At 48.7% G+C, this 20,287-nt stretch overlaps 1 protein-coding gene across 1 annotated transcript; it reads left to right on the forward strand.

Annotated features, from left to right (window-relative positions):
- Positions 1-6: 6 nt before the first annotated feature.
- On the forward strand, positions 7-14,895 carry SLC7A14 (solute carrier family 7, member 14; the record flags this gene model as incomplete). The annotated part of the gene is made up of 7 exons (XM_010019597.1): positions 7-255; positions 6,180-6,416; positions 7,153-7,370; positions 9,264-9,410; positions 10,510-10,718; positions 11,275-12,152; positions 14,573-14,895. Coding segments are annotated over 7 exons (2,261 nt in total), but the record flags the coding sequence as incomplete, so codon positions are not given.
- Between the last annotated feature and the right edge of the window lie 5,392 nt (positions 14,896-20,287).

Genomic DNA, 20,287 nt, shown 5'->3' on the forward strand with positions numbered 1-20,287 from the left:
CTGCAGGCCATGCCCGGCGCACCCGCGTCCTGCGCACCAAGCCTGTGGAGTCAATGCTGGAGGGCACGGGGACCACTGCCACCCAGGGCGCCAGGCTGGCCAAGGTGCTCACCACCCTCGACCTCATCTCCCTTGGCGTCGGGAGCTGTGTGGGCACAGGCATGTACGTGGTGTCCGGCCTCGTGGCCAAGGAGATGGCAGGGCCCGGGGTCATTGTTTCCTTCATCATCGCTGCCGTTGCCTCCATCCTGTCAGGTGAGTCGTTTTGAGTAACATACCATTTCATGCATCCCCTGGCTCCGTTCACGGGTGGATGCCTGGCAGGACCCGAGCTCAGCAGCAAAAGCTGCAAGGAGGTAGCGCCTTCTCCACAGAGTAAAAAACCCTTTCACACTGGGCTTACCCACCTCAGGTGCACTGTCTCTCATTGTCCAAATATCAGACCAAACCTAATGGCCTGGGAGCCAGCAGCCTAAGTATAATCACCCTGGTGAGCTGCTGATGGCTTCCTCAGGGATGGAGCCTGTGGTCAATATATTTTGAAACAGTTGAAAGTTTTGCAGTGTGTGCCCAAGGCAGAGAGTGTGGCCAAGCCACAGCACTGGAGTGAGAGTGCACCATGGCTGTGGGAAACCCTGGTTAAAAATGGTTTGGGTATCACTGGGACCAGCTTCTTTTGCTGTCAACATTGCTAACAGTTAAAAAATTCCTTTGTTGGTTTTGGAGTTGATTCTACTGGCTCCTATTCATGCAGGATCGCTCTTGAATTTCCAAACAAAAAACCCAACAAACAAGTGCAGAAAGAGAAGGATTATGTATTTTAGTGAAAAGCCAGTGAATTCCATCTCCTCTGTAGGAACCCAGCTGAGCATATGGCTCAAGCTGCGGCTTCCTCATGAAGCCAGTACTGCTGGCATTTGTCCTTTCCAGATCAGTGCTAATTCGATGATGTGATGTCCCTGCTCTCCCTGCTCAGAGGACTTTGCATGCTGTGTCAGTCTGGTATCCAGCTTTTATCTGCAGGTTGGGTAAGGAAACCTGAGTAAATGGCAAAGGGCTTTGATAGAAGACAGGAGCAACAAATACAAAGTGACCCAACTCTGCTTTTCAAGTCCTTGGATTTTTGTAGGGAGAGATGGGAGCACATCATGCTCTTTTCCTGGAGGTTGTAGTGCTGCTCCATGGAGATCCTACCAAAGTGCATGTGAAGTGCGATCCCTCTACACCCCAGAGGCACAACCCTGGCACAGCACGGGGATGAGTGTCACCGTCTCTCCAAAGCTGTGCCAGGGAGAACCCAGTGATGCTGGGTAGGGACCACCACACACACTGTCCTGCCACCCCACTCAGCAGCTGGACCACAGTGACAAGGCAGCTGACACATATACCACTGGTTTAGCCTAGAACAAGAGCTGAGAATGTGCAGTAAGATACCTTGCTTGAGATCTCAACACAACAGATGAACCAAAATGCCCATTTTTTAACCAAGGCAGTAGATAGCATCAGTGTCTTTATCTTTTACCACCGCCTGCTTTCTTTCCTCTAGAAGGGTTTTGCTGGCTGTGATGCAAACCAAGAGCAAATGGAGCTTGGGTGGGTCTCATCAAACAAAAACACACTGTACTCCAAAAGGGGCTTCTTCACCCCAGACGTGAACCCTGCCCCACAGCAGGGAGCTCCTCCTGCCTTTGCCCACAGGAGCCTGCGCCGCATCCCACTCAGCTTTCATCTCCCCTTGCTTTTATAGCCCTGGGAAAGTGTTTTGCAAAGGATGCAGTGTTTTGATAGTCTCCTTGGCTGCTTCCTCACTTCATCCTTGACGCTGCTGTTGCTTATAACAGCAACACATTTTTGGCAAGTGAAACCAAGCAAGAGTCTGGGAGCTGGACGTGCTATTGGGCTCACTGGGGACTTGATTTCAGCTCTCACATCATGGTGACTCCTGGTGTGCCAGGCACTGAACTAGGGCAGGTGTGCACAGACAGATTTTAAGGAGCTTCTTACAGTTGTAAGGCCAGGCCAGATGGGACCACTAGGTCACCCTCTCTCCCTTGGTGCATCACAAACTACCAAATCAGATCCCACCGTCCGTAAAGTGAGCCCAGAAGGATTTTGGCTAAAAAACGCCCCTTCCAGAAAGCCATTTGGCTCCCTGGGGACAGCCACAGCGAAGCCCCACCAGGCAGGTCCTGACAGTAAGACATCCCTATGCACTGTTTAGCCCAGACAGGGAGTATTCTGATTTCATCTACCAGACAAATTGCAGTTATGCCTTCCCCTTGGTTTAAACAGCATGTGCTCCATCAGGGTACTTACAGACATACTATAATTGATTAAACTGATAAACTAAATCAATCTCTTTTATTCTCTCACTGGAAGGCCTTTTATTCAGCTGTCAAGCAGAAACGCTTGCCCAACTTCCCCTCACAAAGCCTCCAGCACAGGGAACACCACAGGTTCCCTCCATAGGCTATGATCACTGGGATTCCCTACTGTCACCCCCATGTCTAACCAAAGCCCCTTGTTGGCAAAAATCAGCACCCTCCCCAGACAGTTTTGAAGCACACTGCCATGCTCTTACCTGGCACCCATGTGCAAGCAGGGTCAGCAACATCCTGAGTGTACAGCAGAGCAGGGGAGAGCTGAGCATGTGTCTCAGCTGCTGCAGGATTAGGGCCAGGATGAGGTGCTCCAGCAGATGCTGATCATGAGCTGCTTGGGTGCTGCTGGAGAGCTGGGAGTCCTTTTTCTAAGGAAGCTTTCTTTACAGAGCTGCCTTTTATGTATCTGCACACAGTGATCATGAAACACAATGGACAGGCTTGCTGAAAATAGGGTTTTGCTGTATACCTGCCTCAATAAATTGTCTGCTTTTGGTTAATGAAGGATGGTCCCTCTAGATTTCTTGTGTAGTAGCATGGATTAATTAGTGTTATCTCCAGCGCTGCTGAAAGGCCCCTTACTGAAGGCTTGTTCTACATGAAATATCACTCCCATCATGCTAGTGCCCTCTGGGATGCCTCATGGTCCCTCTGGCATTGTGCCAGGTGGCAGTGGGAGGGTCAGCATCCACACCACGACCACCACCAGCCTGGCACATTGAAAGTAAGGCAGCAACCAAAAGAGTGAATGAAGATGCAGTGTTTGCACCAGTTCCTTGTGCCACTGTTCGTGCTGCCCAGTGGCTGTTGCAGTGCTGGAATTTGGGGTTTGAAGCGAGTGGCGACTTCATGGCCCGTCCTCCTGCCCCACTGAGGCACCACTCACCAGCAAAAGTCCCCACTGAGCAAGTCAGGATGCGAAGTGTGACCTCAAGCCACTGCTAACACAGTAACATCCAACTGGTATACAGGCACTGTATGCAAGGCTGCTGCCTGCCTCACTTCCTACCCTTAAACAAGATAAACCAGAGAATGGACAAGTCAATTAAATCTGAAAAATGGGGTTCTGTAGATGGGATCTTGGAAGGGACAATGTCATGGACCAAACCACTCAGCTGTGTTTATGTCTTGTTGAATAATGTCAATAATTGTGTAATTACATCAGCATTATGACCATCACACCAGTTATACAGTGTAGCTGATAGTCAAAGAAAAGAAATGGTCGTCTGTAAAAAGACTGCTCTTCTAAACAACCACTGTGTTGGTTTGATTTCTGCAAGAACTTGCAAACACTTTTGACTGGAGAGGGAAAAGAAATCTGTCTCCACATTCATCGTGGTGAAGAGGCCCCAGCGTCCCCTTGCAGACCTGGAGCCAGGCACGGGCAGAGCTGCATCTCTCTGGGTACCAGAGGATGAAGTGCTGAATAGCAGGGGCTGCCGAGGAGTAACTAACAGTTTTATTATGCAGTTGTAGTGTAATAATAATAGTAATAATACAGTAGTGATGCAGTAGAGATCAGTGAGATAAAATCTGCAACGTAATAAATTATGATATTTTCTTCCTTTTTAAGCAGAGAGGGATGTGCTGTGAACCCTGTTTCTGAAGGAGGACCTGCAGCACCACAAAGTGAAGTGATTTGATCAATGCCACCCGATACAGCCACTGGCAGTCAGGGGTGGATGACAGATCTTGTATCACTTGTGCCCCAGACTGGGTACTGCGTACTATGATAGAAAGTAATTTATTTTCTTAATATATGCTGATACCTATGCAGATATCCACAATGTGTTGCTGTACCCAATGCACAGTGAAAGATTACTGTTCTATTTTGGGACCCTAGTAATGTAATTGAAAACTCAAACATTTTATACATATTAATGTCTTTGTTTTGCCATGATCATTCTGTATCAGTAACAATCATCTTTAATCCTTATCTTGTAATTGGCTAAAAGTAGAATTGCCTCCAAGAAAGATTATATGATTTTTAAGGCCATCAAAGAGAGAAACTAGATACTTGTCCCCATCAGAGCACCTGTTTCATAAATCATTCAGGCCTGTAGTTATCTGTGAATGTCTTACCTTTGCCGAGTACATGCATTTTTCATCAGCTTTAAATAACGACCATCTGTAAGGCTGGATGATGGAGATGTCTTGCTGCTCCTGTAGTTGGGCCTGCTTTACAGAAATCAAGTTTTGAAGACCCATTGCAAAGCACTGCCAGCACTGTGCATGCAAGTTAAACAGTGAATGGAATATAAAAATCCTCCAATACCAAGACAAGAAACACCACCAAATTCGGCATAAGGATTCAATAATTCTGTGTTTGTACTGTGTAAAAACTGCATTAGCAGTGAGAGCAACAACCTTTTAACATTTTTATAAGTTATTCATTCCTTTCTCTATACTGAACTGATAGCAAATTTGAAGCAATTATTATCTTCTAAATAGAGAATAGTTGTTGATAAAGAACTCAATAACTACTACATGTTCACACAATGATAGTAACGACCCTAACCCATATTCCCATACAAGCTGAACTGGGGAGTTTGGGGCAAGGTCTTAATCAGTGTTAAACACTCAGGACACAGTGTGGCCTTCCAGCACTTGTTCTGACTAATATTTGGGGAATTTATGACTAAGTCCATCCATTCCTTTTAAATAAAATCTAATGGTTGTTTTAAGACATCAGTGTGTCAGGGTCAGGTTTTTATTGAAAAGTATCCCGACATAGTAAGTACACAAGGAGTTTGGAAAGTATTAAAGTCCACTGAAATTGCCTCCCAAACAGTTCCAATTAAATACCTCTTTTTGCTTCTCTTTTTTTCTTCTACAAAGTCAGTTTTGCAGCTGTTCTTCAGAACGAGACTTAACATGTAACAATTTTAAGTGTTAAAATATCTTATGTTCTCTACGTAATGTGGCTTCAAACTCCTCTTGCACAGGTACAAATTAGAGCAGGGATGAGCAGGACAGTTCTCGTGCCTGGATCTTCATAGCAGTAAACCAAGATAGTCATTTGGAGATAGCACAACTGAGGCAGGGAGAGGTATGAGCCTTCCTGCAGCATCTTGCTCTAGGATGAGGCAGGGCAACACTGGTCCAGTATCCCATGCAACGACTATACCCAACCCTGACCTAGTTGTGCCCCACAGTACTTCAAAGAAACATAAACACCGTCCCCTGGCAGGTCTCACTGTAACCACTTTTCCCTGGCGAACCCCAGGACTATGATGATTTCTGCAGCCAAAAGCACTGGGAGCTTACCAGTACATTGATATCACATTATAAAACATTATAAAATCCCAGGAAAACCATCAAAAATCCTATTATGTCACTGTTGGATGGGAAAGAAGAGGTACCTATCATCATCAAAGCTACTGCAGGGAAACAGGGCTGCAAGGACCACACCAACCATGGTGCTCAGTTCTGCTCCGAGCTTTGGTTTTGTGTCTGGGGGGCTGCAGTTGGCCATGCCAAAGGTCCCACATCAGAGGCACACACCTGTGAGAAGGCTTTTCTGCAACAGACTGTAAAGGTTTGGATAGTTTGAACTGTGCAGCCTTCCAAAAAAATAAATCCATCACAGCTTGATTTTAATGGGAAAATGAGCTGGATTTTAAGCCAAATGATTGGGAAGGGAGGGTCACCATGGCCTCCTGTGATGTCTCTGTGCTCCTGATGCTGAATACAGCCCTGGGCACTTCCTGGCACCTCCAGGCAGGTGGGACCAAGGCAGTTTCACTTTTTCCTTTTCCAAGCACATTTTCCTTACGTTTTTCATATTTTTCTAACCAGGCGTTTGCTACGCTGAGTTTGGCGTGCGGGTCCCCAAGACCACAGGCTCTGCCTACACCTACAGCTATGTGACAGTGGGGGAGTTTGTGGCGTTCTTCATCGGCTGGAACCTCATCCTGGAGTACCTGATCGGCACGGCCGCGGGCGCCAGTGCCCTCAGCAGCATGTTTGACTCACTGGCCAACCACACCATCAGCCGCTGGATGATCAACAGCGTCGGGACGTTGAATGGACTAGGTGTGTTATGCTATGCATAGGCTCCCAATTACTCAAAAAGTAATTGAAAGATCATCAAAAGTCAGACATGGATATTAAGCTTCATTCATTATTTACCATCCGTCTGCCTCTGGTACTTTGCCTTTGCAGCCTGGTTCACAGACGGGATTCAGGGGGATGGGATACACAATACTTTGAGCTCCTTTGGGATGAGCTGGCATTTAGCAGGATAAGCATCCAGAAAAATTAGTCAAATGCCAGAGGCTAATGACAGCACAGGAGCACTTCACCCCATGCAAGTACTCTGCTCAGTCCTGTTAAGGCACACAGTGTCTACAGTACTGCCATGTAGAAACTCGGGGCTGTGATGGTCCTGTGTGAACAGCAGTTCCAGTCCGTGATTCCCACCAGTGAGTAAAGCAGCTAGCTCTCCTGTACCTGTGTCATGAAAACTACATGTTTGATTGATTTTTGATTAGTACTTAGCAGATACATGTTACGCAAAGTGGGATCTGATTGTTTCTTCCCTGCCCTCCCAAAACTCCTGACAGTCTTGAGGCACCAAGATTTATTACCTTAATAAAACAGCTTTAGCTAGCAGAGGCAGGAGCAGCTGGAGACTGCCTTTGCAATGAGGCCAAGGAGTTCTGCAAAGCCTCAGAGTCTGAAAAGTATTTTTCAAAGCCCCTACAGAGTTTCTGAAGATGCTGTTTGCAGCTATGGTTGAAGAATTACACACCTCTTTTCTCTTACTTAGGGAAAGGAGAGGAGTCGTACCCTGACCTTCTTGCTCTGGTCATTGCTGTCATTGTCACCATCATTGTGGCCATAGGGGTGAAGAACTCAGTGGGGCTGAACAACGTACTCAACGTCATTAACCTGGCAGTCTGGATCTTCATCATGATTGCTGGTCTCTTCTATATTAAAAGTGACAACTGGGCTGAAGGGCAATTCCTGCCATTTGGATGGCCGGGGGTAAGTCCTGGGCACATGAAGGGAAACACACAGCACCTAAGCAGAGCCACACTTTGTGCTGGCGTATACCACCCCGCTTTCCTTGTGGTATACACACCCTACTGCCACTGCACTCCCCAAATCTCAACCCTGCTAAACCCACCTGTGCTTTGGCCAGGGACCTCCAACTTCCAGCAGTGCAGGCTTGGATCCAGGCCTCCTCAGTCCACCAAACTCAGAGAGTTTGGCAATGCTTTGCCTATGTCTCCTAGAAAAAAACCAGAACTTTTCCTAAACATCCTCCTCAAGAGCCAAACTCCAGATGAAAGTATACCCCAGGAAATGCCACTGATTGCTAGGCAATGGAGCAAAATGCAGTGGCCATCCGAGACAGGGTGCTTAAGAGGAACTGGCTCAGCCTCTGCTGAGGGGGAGATACTTGTGTTGGCTGTTTTTCAACAACAATGTTCTCAAGCATTTGTTTTGAGCACTTCATAAAGCCACCTGCCAGTACTTATTTTATGGATGTTCCCCTAAAGCTTACTGAGAATTTGGACATATTTGGCTTTTTTAGCTTGCTTGCACTGGTTTTTATCCAAGGATGAACAGAGACTGAAAATATCTCAGCTGGCCTAAACCCAAGATAATTTCTCAGATTTACACTGCTCGACTCCATCAGGGTTTTGTGCAGAAAAATAAGCAAGAAAGTAAAATAAACCAAGAATCTTGATTATTGAAAGGGTCCCAAGCTGCCACACAGTCCCTGCACCTCCCTTTAGTAAATCAACAACTCCCTGCCAGAGAACAACAGTGAAAGAGCACTCAGGCCCATTTGAGAGCAGAGATTTTATTTACCTTTGGATTGTGCTTGGCTTTTTATGCCATACAATAGGAATGAAAAAGAGAAAATAGAAATAGCTGTTTTGCTCCCATTGAACTCACCAAATATCTCCTGTCAAAAAATCAGTAAAAATACATATCCAAACCACATCAAAACTGATATGGTTTTCCCACCATTTTCAGCTGGCTGTTTGTCTGTTTGTTTGTAAAAGTAAATCCACCAGAGCACAAGCATGAGATCCCCAGGAGCGTAGGGAATACTCTAAAAAAGTTATTACAGGTTGTGTCCTGAAAGAGGTGAGTTTTACTGTGTGCTCCATCACTAGACAGCTGAGATGACAGGAATGTGAAGAACATTTGATACTCAGGTAACTAGCTAGATGTATGCAAAAGCTTTACAACTGCAAATTAGCTCGCTCACAGCCACACAGTCTTTAGCCTGTTCCAGCATTGCTTTCCTATCAATGTTCTTGCTACTATTGTATATTTTTAAAAATCACATTAAAAAAATAACCAAACAGTACAAATTATTCCTCATCCAAATGCTCCAATGTGCATTCCTAACCTGTCTGCAGCTTCCAAGCAAAACAGAGGTTGTTTGGAAAGTGGAGCACATCTGACTGTTACTGCTCTCTTCTGCTTCCTCTGTTAGCAATCTTGCTGCCACATGAGACATCTTGCTAAGCGTGTAAACATGCTCCAAATCCCTAATAATATAAAGGGATTTGAGGTGGAGGATTGTGAAAGCAAACCTGAAATTGGTTAATTGTTTCCTCTGTCACTGCCAGGATCTCGCAGCAGATTTGGGCACTGCACAGGCTCAGGTTTGTGGTGCACCACGAGTGAGCTGCAGATGCCTCCAGTGACTCGGGCAACATGTTGAAATATTTTCCCATCCCAGGATCAGTCCGTTGATGGGAATGCCTACCTCTATGTGTGCACACCCTAATCTGCCCCACTCACCCTTTAACTCCAATGAGGCAGAACTGGGCTCCTTCATTTCCGCTCAGTTCCCTCTCCCTGGCTGGGTACCAGCCTCCCTGCTGGCACTCAGGTGCTCGATCCTCCATGCAGGTGCTCAAAGGGGCTGCGACGTGTTTCTACGCCTTCATCGGCTTTGACATCATTGCTACCACGGGAGAAGAAGCGAAGAACCCCAACACCTCCATCCCCTACGCCATCACGGCCTCACTTGTCATGTGCTTGACAGCATATGTGTCAGTAAGTACTAGCTGTGCATATGTAAATGTACATAAATATGCATGTATGTGTATATATATTTTTTAAAAACTTCTATATATAGCGCGTCCCTTCTGGGCATCTGCGCAGCTCCCCCGCCATTAGCCAGGGTGCCAGTCTGACCCTCAGACAAGGGCCCTTTCTCTGGTGGGAACTGAGACATCAGCTGTGTTTCCATGTGACTGCACTGTCCTGCTGAGGCTCCCCTCGGCCACAGCCCAGTTTGTCCTCAAGCTCCAGTCACCAGACTGAGATCCCTCTGCTGGCTGCAGGGAGATGGTGGCAGTCAGCTGCTGTTTCCTCACCCCTCATCGCTATCCACAGCTATTTTTGCATCCAGAAGTGCAGCAAAGCAGAAGGAACAGCAGCTTTGCAGCAACCTTTCTCCATATTTTGGAGAAAAGCAGCACTGCCTCCGCTGGAGATGCGGGAGAGAGTCCACGTGAGGGGGAGGATGGGCAGGGATGGCCATGCCAGAGATACCCAGCTGCTTTGCACCCCAAGAAATGTGTGTCTGCGCTCAGGGATTTTCCTTATAAAAAGCAAAATTGACTCACAAAGGAGAAAAAATATTGTTCTGATCATTTCAAAGAAACTCACCCACTGTCTCTCCTGCAGCATGGCGGGCTTCCCTCAAAACCAATTTCTCCGGCTTAAACAGGATCAGAGTGTACCCCATGCAGTGACATCTTGGGTTTTCATGTGTCCCATGGGGAGTACATGACTTGGGCAGTGCTGTCCCTACACAGGAACATGGACAATGCAAGTGTAACTAACCCCTTCCAGTCCCACCAGTCTCCCGCATCACCACAGCAGCAAGGTTCAAGGTGTCACCTTCTTGCTTTCCAATGGCAGTCTGAGGCCCCACAGTTCCTGGATTAACCACTCCACAGCAAAGTGTGTACAGGCCTTACCTCCAGCATTTTACATCCCCTCCCCATAGGATGTAGGAATGCAATCCCAATCAGACTGGGAATTTTTGGCTTTCCACCCTTGAGAAACAGCCTTTGCACCATGCGCGCCCCCAGCAGCCCTGGAGCTGCTGCTGACACCCATGTCCTTCTCCTCTTGTCTTCTCCAGGTGAGCATCATCCTCACGTTGATGGTACCCTATGATGCCATTGACACCGAATCCCCGCTGATGGAAATGTTTGTGGCTCATGGCTTTTATGCAGCCAAGTTCATCGTTGCCATTGGGTCCGTGGCTGGCCTAACCGTCAGCTTGCTGGGCTCCCTCTTCCCAATGCCGAGAGTCATTTATGCCATGGCTGGCGATGGGCTGCTCTTCAGGTCAGTTGAGCCCATGCTGACATTTATTTTTTCCTCCTTGGGACTCAAAGGGGAGGTTTTCTGGTGGATGGGGTCTCTCCTTCACCCTGACTGTCCAGTGGCACCACTGTAGGGAGCAGTGGGCGTGCACAGACTCAGTGCTTGCAGAACAGGGCACACACCAACACAAAATCATGGCTGGGACAGGGAGGAATTAGGAGAGATCTAAGCAAAAGTTTCTCATTTGATGCTGGAAGCTAGAGATTCGGCTTATGTGAGCATGTGTTTAATCTAAGAGTTACTTGCAAAGGAGAGCAGCTTATATGCATAAAATCTTGGCACTTACTTGCAAGTGTCCAAGTGCCCATTTCAGTGCTGGTTAGACCTAGATGCAACTCCAGATCCAGCCTCAGCAGTATTTCCAGTCCCCAGTTACCTGGAATCTAAGCTTCAAGAAGCAACAAGAGCTGTGGGAATCACAGCTCTGAGCCTGACCTCAGGTAAGGGTTATTGCAATAGGGAACCACTGTGATTTAACGTTGTAATTTTAATCTTATGCAACCGTTTTGCACTCCAGATTTTTGTCCCACGTCAGTTCTTACACAGAAACCCCTGTAGTGGCTTGTATCGTCTCTGGATTCCTTGCAGCGTTGCTCTCCTTGCTGGTTAGCCTGCGGGACCTGATAGAAATGATGTCCATTGGCACACTGCTCGCCTACACGCTGGTCTCCGTCTGCGTCCTGCTCCTCCGATACCAGCCCGAGAGTGACATTGATGGCTTTGTCAAGTTCCTCTCCGAGGAGCACACCAAGAAGAAGGAGGGCATCCTGGCTGACTGTGAGAAGGAAGCTTGCTCCCCAGGCAGTGAAGGAGAAGAGTTCACTGGCCCACCGACCAACACGTGTGGGGCAAAAAATCTGCCTTCACTGGGGGATAACGAGATGCTAATCGGGAAATCCGATAAATCCACCTACAGTGTGAATCACCCCAATTATGGCACAGTAGACATGACCACAGGGATAGAGGCAGATGAGTCAGAGAACATCTACCTCATCAAGCTGAAGAAGTTGATCGGCCCTCGCTACTACACGATGCGGATCCACCTTGGACTGCCGGGGAAAATGGACCGACCCACAGTGGCCACTGGCCACACCGTCACCACCTGCGTGCTCCTGCTCTTCGTCCTCATGTTCATCTTCTGCTCCTTCATCATTTTTGGGGCAGACTACATCTACGAGCAGAGCTGGTGGGCTGTCCTCCTCGTCGTGCTGATGATCCTGCTCATCATTGTGCTGGTGTTTGTGATCCTGCAGCAGCCAGAAAACCCCAAGAAGCTGCCCTACATGGCACCTTGCCTGCCCTTTGTCCCTGCCTTCGCTATGCTGGTGAATATCTATCTCATGCTGAAGCTCTCCACGGTCACGTGGATCCGATTTGCCGTCTGGTGTTTTGTGGGTGAGTCCCAGATTCATTTGTTTTATTTTTTTAACTGACACTCTTTTGAAAGGGTGTTAATAAGAACTTGCCTAATTAGAGTGCTTAGGCAATACTTCTTCAGCTGGGACATACCCAGTCCTTTGCATGTGTCCCTTGTCATCCTGAAGTTCTTAGAAATCTGAGTTAATCAAGCCCCCGAACCACAGCTCAATGGAAAATTACACCTCCAGAAAATGTCAGTTTGATGAAAGTAAACTGCTCCATGCAAAGGTGACTGTTTTGATGAGTCTTTTGATGCGAAGTAGGTGGGTTCTACAGATTGCCTCACAGGCAGGTTTCCTACAGAAATCTGCCTGCTTTCTTGCTATTTCACCCACTTGAGCTCTTCAGCAGCCCACACCATTATCTCAGCACTGCATTTCCAAAGCCCAGAGCTGCCCATCCCCAATAGCCCTGGGAGAGATAGAGCCAAGGAATCTGTGGATTGTATCTCTTTTTCTTGGTCTGTCCTTAACTCTGTGGCAGGGGGATCTCAGGACTTGCAGGCTCTGTTGTAGACTTTATTTTTTCCCAAATTTAGGCTTCCTGGAACATGGCCAGAGCTTGGTATGTCCATAGTTTCCCTTGCTTTACATTGCAACTCACTTACTCCACAAACCCAAGAGAAAAAGAGCAGCTCTCATTGCTCCTCCTGAAGGCTCCCAAGCCTGTACTGTAGAGAACTGCAGCAACAAGACAGCATCAAAGCCAAGGGTCTCTTTACAGAGAAATGTCAACCCTATTGCAGCAGCCTACAGGGACCCCGCTTGAAGACAACAGACCCTGAGAATGGTGACAGCACCCACAAGGACCATCCTTGGCCAATTATCCCACCAACCGCCCTCCCCTTTGGGAACTGGATTCAGGGTCCTGGGATGAGAGGGAGAAAATGGTGGGGGAAGAGAATGAGGACTAATACAAAAGTCATGGTCAGATGCCATGTCCTGTAAAGGCAGGAATCACCCTCCCTGGAGCAGGGGTAGGCAGGCACAGGCCACCGTACTGGGCTCACCAGTCTTTGTGCTTTTCTCAGGTGCCTCCAGACATTTGTAGATGTTTGAGCTCAGTTGGAAAAGTCAGGAGATGATGTGAACAGGCCTTGGATCTCCCTCTGGTGTCTCAGAGAGCTTAGAATAGTCTTGTGGTTTCTTTCTTTCGGGGGGAGGCTGCTACCATGTTTTTGCTCCATTTTGCTATTCCTTGTTTTGCTTCAGGAGGACTGCAGTCATCCTGAGTCAGTCCTGCACAGCTGAGGTCCCATAGCAAAGCTCCATCTCTGAGAGTCCTCTAGCTCTAAGGCAAGCCACTGGGCAGTAGCTGCCACATGGATTCTTTGAGCCAGAGAAGACATGCTCAGTGCTTTTTGACCCTCAAAGGCAACAAGAGAAGCTGGAAATCCAGGGAAAGCCCTTCTACCTGGAAGGATAGACAACTCCCAATATCAGCTTAATCTACTGTGGTTAAATACTTTCCCCTGTGGCATATCTAATTGCCTCTTCAGCTGCCAGCAATGGCAGTGAGTCAATTAAGCCACACCATTGAAGTGTGATGGACTCCACCAGTCCCATCCACAGCTGCTTGACTGCTGAGGGAGGTTTGTGTTTCTGGCAGAGATGTGCAGTCCTGCCGCACGGACTCTGGATTTAACCTCAGAAGCAGTCCCCCATTGCCAGTTCAGGCCTGTGGAGAATTCTGGGTATCTCCATGTACGTATCTAGGGTAGGTTAAACCCAGGGTACACTGGAAATTAGATCTCCAGATACATTTGGTTCCAGGGAAAGCACTGGTGCAGAAAGGTGAGATCAGGTGGGAGAAGATGAAATTACTGAGGGGAGAGGACAGTATTTCAGAGCTGGTTTAATACTGAATTCACTCATCCTGACAGCCCTGGGGCACATGTGGCTGCGAGCACCAGCAGGAGAGAGACTGAGAGCGTGAGAAAACTCCAGCGAGAAGAAGATAGCCAGGAGGGTAACAGGGTGGAGATGTGGGTTGTTGGGACTTGGGAGCCTCCGCACATCTGCTGGGAGCTGTGGTCCCACCGAAGCTGCAGATGGCATGATAGCACAGCCAGCAGCAATCCCGGCTGATGTTTAAAACATACAGCCCCTGGCTCACAGCTGGCAGCCCCAAAACACACACTCAACAGCTTCAAAGAGCAGACATCAACTACAGCATACACTTGACTTAAAAAATAGAGGTATATTTACTTACACTTAACCATCAGCTGGAGCCAGCCCAGCATACGTGGAAGAGGCTGGAGGTGAGCTGGGCTGGATCCCTAACCCACCTCTGATGTGCTTTTTGGGGATCAGGTGCCATTTTGGGGCTTGGCATGTTTATAGTGCTGTTTTATCCAGGTGGCTGGGGTCCAACCCTCTCCCTTTCACCTGCCACAGGTCTGCTCATATACTTTGGCTATGGGATGTGGAACAGCACGCTGGAGATCAGCGCTCGGGAGGAGGCCCTCCACCAGAGCACCTATCAGCGCTATGATGTGGATGTCGACCCCTTCTCTGTGGACGACGGCTTCTCCTATGCCACTGAGGGTGAGGGCTTCCCAGGCTGGGGTCCCTCTGAGGACAAGGGCTTCTCGTACCAGCAAATGGCAGGAGCAAAGGAAAGCCATCGGACGAGTAGCAGGTCGAAAAGCAAAGGCAGGCACAAACCGCCGTCGGAGGCTCTCATCGCCAACGACGAGTTGGACTACTCACCCGAGTAGCAGGGTGGACAGCAGGGTGCCGCGCTGCCAGCCGAAGAGGAAGGGTCCCTGCGGCTCCCCCACCCTGTCCCATCCCCCCCACGCCCCGCGCGCCCCCCCATCCTGTCCCATCCTCCCCAGGTCCTCCACCACCCCCCTGCTCACCTCTGGTCCTCGGGACACACTCTGCAATTGCCATTGACCCTGAACCAAACACACTTGTGACCTGTCCTGGCTCCACTGGTCGGGTCTCGCTTTGGTGAATACCAGCTGCTCCCCTGGCACCGGTTGATCTCCCAGCACCAGCCACACCGTGGAGGCAGTGAAGTGGGAGATGTGCCAAACTGGGAGGATGTTGGGAGGTGGGCATGTGAGGGGACAAAGTCCCCGGGGAATGTCCACCCAATGGCTGCAGCAGTGGGATGCCACTTTTACATTTTTGGCACTTTCTTAGCACGTGTGTGTTTTTTCTTTGAACCACGTAGAAGTAGTAGCTGAGCCAGTGGGACAGATGGGTGGGTAGGTGCAGAATGGAGATGGACAAACCCCTTTTAAGGGAGTTGCTCAGAGATGGATCCAGAGATGCTGGTTCTATATCACACAGTGTTACCATAGCCTGTTCTGTGCAAAGACATACAGCGTACATCTCAGTGCTATCCCCGAATCCAAGCATCTCAGATACTGTGATTCAAAATTGGTCCATGTTTCAAACCTTGAAGTCCCAGCACAGCCAAACATCCCAAATCTGTGGTTGGGAGCCTGGTTCCATTTCTGGTCACAGCAATGGCTGTGACTCACTCTTGGCTCAACCCACCTTGTGCGAATGGTCAGCAAGGACCAGACGCTGTTCCTCTGAGCATCACCAGGCTGAGGCTGGGCGCTGTTTCCACCATATTGTGTCTTTTACAAAAATGACTGTGCTGTAATTCCCTCACTGCAGTGGGCACATTTCAGAGCTCACTCTGGCCTCAGTGCTTCAGGAATGTACCCATGCCCCTGCGAAGTAGCAAAGTCTGTGGGTCAGCCACATCTTGGCAGGGTGGGCCATGAGTGGCAAGTGGAGGGGACTTGGCTGCTGAAATCTCCCTCCCTGCTGCTGTCTCCACCTTGCACCTTTTTCTCTGTTTCTGACCCTGGCTTGGTGGATGCTGTATGAAAAAAAAACACTGAAATGCTGCGCATTCTGTAAGTGTCTGTATTTCAATTTGTAACCAAACAGAGCTGGTGGCTCACGGGGCAGAGGTGGTCAGCAGGTGGATGTTTCTCATAGATAAACCCTCCATTATGGTCCAAGGATGGCCGTGAGTCCCAGCAGTGCCATCAAGTTCTCTGCTGCCAGTGTCCCCACAGCCCCATCGATGGTGGTGGGGTTTGGTTGCAGCCACCCCAGTCAGCAACTGCACTGCTGAGTCAGCGATAAGCAGTTCTGGAGCTTCAGTTCTGGAGCCCATCTCTAACTTGCTTAGTGTAAAACATTGCAATGGAGGAACATCTTTTTGAATAACTAATAACTAAGTAAGTACCCCATCAGACAGAGACATCCACTCTATTCCCAGTCCCCATCCTTGGGGCTCACCTGGAGCAGCCCAGACCAATCCCCCGTACCAGGGGCTGTCCCTGGCATCCTAGGGGACAATTTAACGTTGCTGGGGCATGAGGTAGGATTTCCAATATGTGATGCTGAGAACCACTAACACTTTGGTTCACTGAATGAGGCTCAGCCCCACAAAACACAATGCAGAGCCTGCCTGGCACCCTCTGTGGGCAAGTGGGCTGCTGGGTGCAGAGGGTGCCTGGACCCATGCCGATCCACATTACTCCTGGGGCTCAGGGCCTTGATGAAGAGGCGCTTCCTGTGGCTGCAGAAGTTTCCCTGCAGCTTCTGTCCCAAATGGTGACAAACAACAGCCCTTTTATCAGCAAAGAGCACCCAGTTCTGCAGATCTTAACCCGGAGTGCCCCAGGCAAGCCAAGGGAGGTTTGGCGTCTGTGAGAGCTTCAGGATGGGAGCAAGGATTTGGCAAAAGGACTCATAAGCTTCGGTCTGGTGTCTCCTTCCATTGTCCACCCCTACCACAGTTCTTCAGTCAGAAATCACGTGTTCCACTGAAAACCTGTTTGCAGTGTGTGTACCACTCATGGACCAGCTTGGGAAACCTTTCCAGCAGTGCTGAGCGCCTCTTGCAAAGGTCACCTCTCACTTGTGCTTGACTGCTCTTGTCCTCAATGCCTTAGAAGTACCCAAGAGAGATGGCACCTCGCAGGTCTGGCTTTACATTTTCAGGGAGAAAGATTGATGCTATTTTCCTACCAGCTCTTATAATATACTATATCTGAGGTAGTTGTCTTTGTCCTGCTTCCACATGGTATTTAGGCATCTGCTGAACCCTGTTGAATCAAAGTCTGTTATTCCTTTTGCAGCCTTAATCTCTTGCTACAGAGCAGTTACCAGTACCAGTGTCTGTTGTCATGTCCTCTCTAGTTACTCTGTATAATTTGATGAGGGCTTGATCCCTTGCTCTTTGGTGTCTGTAAGAACCTATTCATTGGATCCACGTATTGAGTGAAGCCCTTCAGCTACTCCTGTTCCCATTCACACATCCTCCTTCCCCTTCCCAGGGAAGTGCTGGGGCAGGATGTCTGCGCCTTATTCCTGGGGCCGCTGGAAAAGAGCGTTTGATGCCATGGCGCTGTCTGATGTGACTGGGCTGCCAGCAGTCCTCACCGTGTCAGGGGTGAGAGCTGTACCCTCCTCCCGAGCCCACCACATCTCACCTAAAAGAGGTGCATAAGGAGACGGAGGCTGAGCCGCAGGCTGGGTCTAGCCGGAGCTTGCTGGCAGCTGAGCGGCCAGTGCCCAGGGAGGCTGGTTCGCAGTGGGGTCCCTGCACCCTGCTCTGGGTGGCAGTGCCTGGGGGATGTGTGGGTTCAGCCGCCATGTGGGAGCGCACGCGCTTTCTCCTGCAGCAAGCATTAGGGTCTTCAATGGGCACAAGCAAAAGCTGCAAAGTCCAACACTTTCAGGCATTTCCATCACCTCTGGGCACCGCTGGCACCAGGAGCGGTTTCGGACAGTGGGAGGAGGTGTGAGTGCATGTTTTGATGTAACCCCAAAATCTAGCCTTCCTCCTGGGTGCCCTCAGAGAAGTTCCCACACCTCTGATGCACCAGGACACAGGCAGAGTGGTACCATGCTGCTCCCACCACTGGTAAGAGGCACACAGCCCCTCCATGCCTGACAGCCCCCTGCAGGGCACACACACTGAGGGGCCCGGTGCATGATACCGATGGAGCATAAATACCTCAACTCTTCCAGACCGACTCTATAAGATCTCACCCCCCCCAAAGATTCACTCCACGCCATTACGACCGCTCGGTCCAAGGCGCAGCACGCCGGTATCCTCCACACAGCAGAGAAATCACGCTCCGAATGACAATGGGATGTTGTAAATCCAGCTTGTAAATGATCTTCACCTTGTTTTGTTCAGTCTTTATGATGTATATCTTGCTTTTTTTGCAGGTGGTACTTTCTGGTGTTACAATTCTCTGCAGTTCTGGTATGAAATTGGTGTATTTGTTAAAAACAGTTTGTTCTATTAAAATTTTTTTTTGTGGTTTCCAAAAGCCCATTGGTGCATTGTACAATGGGATCTTGTAGTGTGTCATGAGAAAGAAAAAAATATACAGATATGTTATGGAGTGAGTTTTCTTTTCAAATGATTGTGTTGTTGGCAATTATACATATTATATATATATATTGTCAAGATACTATGAAAAAAATCTAAATTTACCAAAATCTGTATATTTTAATAAATGCATAAAGCTTTATTGTGTGCCTTTACATTTAAAAATCAAACAAACTGAGGGATTTTTAAAGAAAGCCAGAGACAAATGTGGCTTAGTATCAGTTTCCATAATAATGTAAATCTTTTAAATGAAAAACTAAATAAGAAAATAGTAAGAAAAAATTCCCATATAAGTTCTGTTAAGCCAGTCAGTACCTTGAGGTTTGATATTTTTTCAGTGTTAAATTGAAGCAAGAGATGAACAATTCCTGCCTTAAGTGCTTCAAAATTTCCTCTGTAGAAGATCCATTTCAGTGGCTGACTTTGGTATTTACTTGCGCTGTTGTGAGAAAAATGGTTATCAGTTTACACAATAAAAAAAAGAAGATAAAAACCCCCTCAAGCCAGTGACCACAGGTTGACTGTTGCAGTGCGAAGCCCTGGGTAGTGCCGATGTTTTCGCTTCTGGTCATGGTGCTGCCGGCACCCACCTTTCTCCAGGGTAACTGAGGCATCATGGCACCATCACCACCTGCACAGGCACTGGGGCTGCAGGGAGGCAGGCATCGTTTGTGGGCCCAAGGCCGCCTCTCCGTTTTGGGGAGTCAGGGCCTCCAGTATCCCCCCGTGGGCGCCCTCCTGTTATCTGGGGAATGGGGAGACTGCCAGGCACACTCCCTGTAGTGGAGAGCAGTAGCTGGTCCTGGTGGAGCTGGGGAGGGCTCTACTGGGACACCAGGACCTCCAGCTCCACACTGGGGTGACCACCAGACCTCACATCCAACACCCACAACAGATATTAGGCGCAGTGTGGAACAGTTTTTAGATTCAGAAGAATTATATTTGACTCTATTTTGAGGCTTTGGGTCAGCAAACAAGTACCAAATGCTTTCAAGAGCCAGCAATGCCTCAGCCGACCCAGCCCAGGAGAACCCCACATGGGAACAGGGTGTATGGGGAGGGCACAGAGCAGGTATTTCAGCTTTGATCATCTAAAAACTAGAAAAGTTTAATGTTCTTTGTGTTTCCTCCAAACATTTCCCCTCTGTGGTGCCAGCACTAATATCCTGTCCTGTTCTTGGCTCCATCTCCTCACGCCCTACAGTTGCAGATGTCTGCTTCCCCCACGGCTGCTCCAGGGTTGTTTTGCTTTGTTTGTTTTGGTTTTCTTCTCTCCCCTGAAATAAAGCTTTTTCCTTCCTCTGAACAGCTTGCCCAGGGTCTTTTAAGTGTTGGATATGGGATTGGCCGCTGATAATCAGTGACAGCAGGCAGAGCAAGCACCATCCCCTGACAAGGATCCCCAGACCCATGTACCTGAAGGTGCCAAGATGCAGCCCAAGGGTGTGTGCAGCAAAAAAACATGTAAGTGCTGCCTGGCAGGGTTCCTTGCCCATCGGGTCATGCACCGCTGCCTGGGCCACACCAGCAGCACCAACACCTTGCTGAAAAAAAATCCTCAGTCATCTCAGACGGGTTTTCCTGTGCTTCTCCCTCCCAGTTTGCTCCAGGGCTGTTTGCACGCAGTGCTTCAGCAGCTTTCTGCTCTGAGGTCTCCCACACTGCCATCAGTCCCGGGGTTAACGGGCAGAGCCACTGCTCAGCTAGAGTGGCAGGAGGGCGACAAA

The sequence above is a fragment of the Nestor notabilis genome, unplaced genomic scaffold (genome assembly GCF_000696875.1).
Source record: "Nestor notabilis isolate BGI_N333 unplaced genomic scaffold, ASM69687v1 scaffold16898, whole genome shotgun sequence".
In the NCBI taxonomy this organism is placed as follows: Eukaryota; Metazoa; Chordata; class Aves; order Psittaciformes; family Psittacidae; genus Nestor; species Nestor notabilis.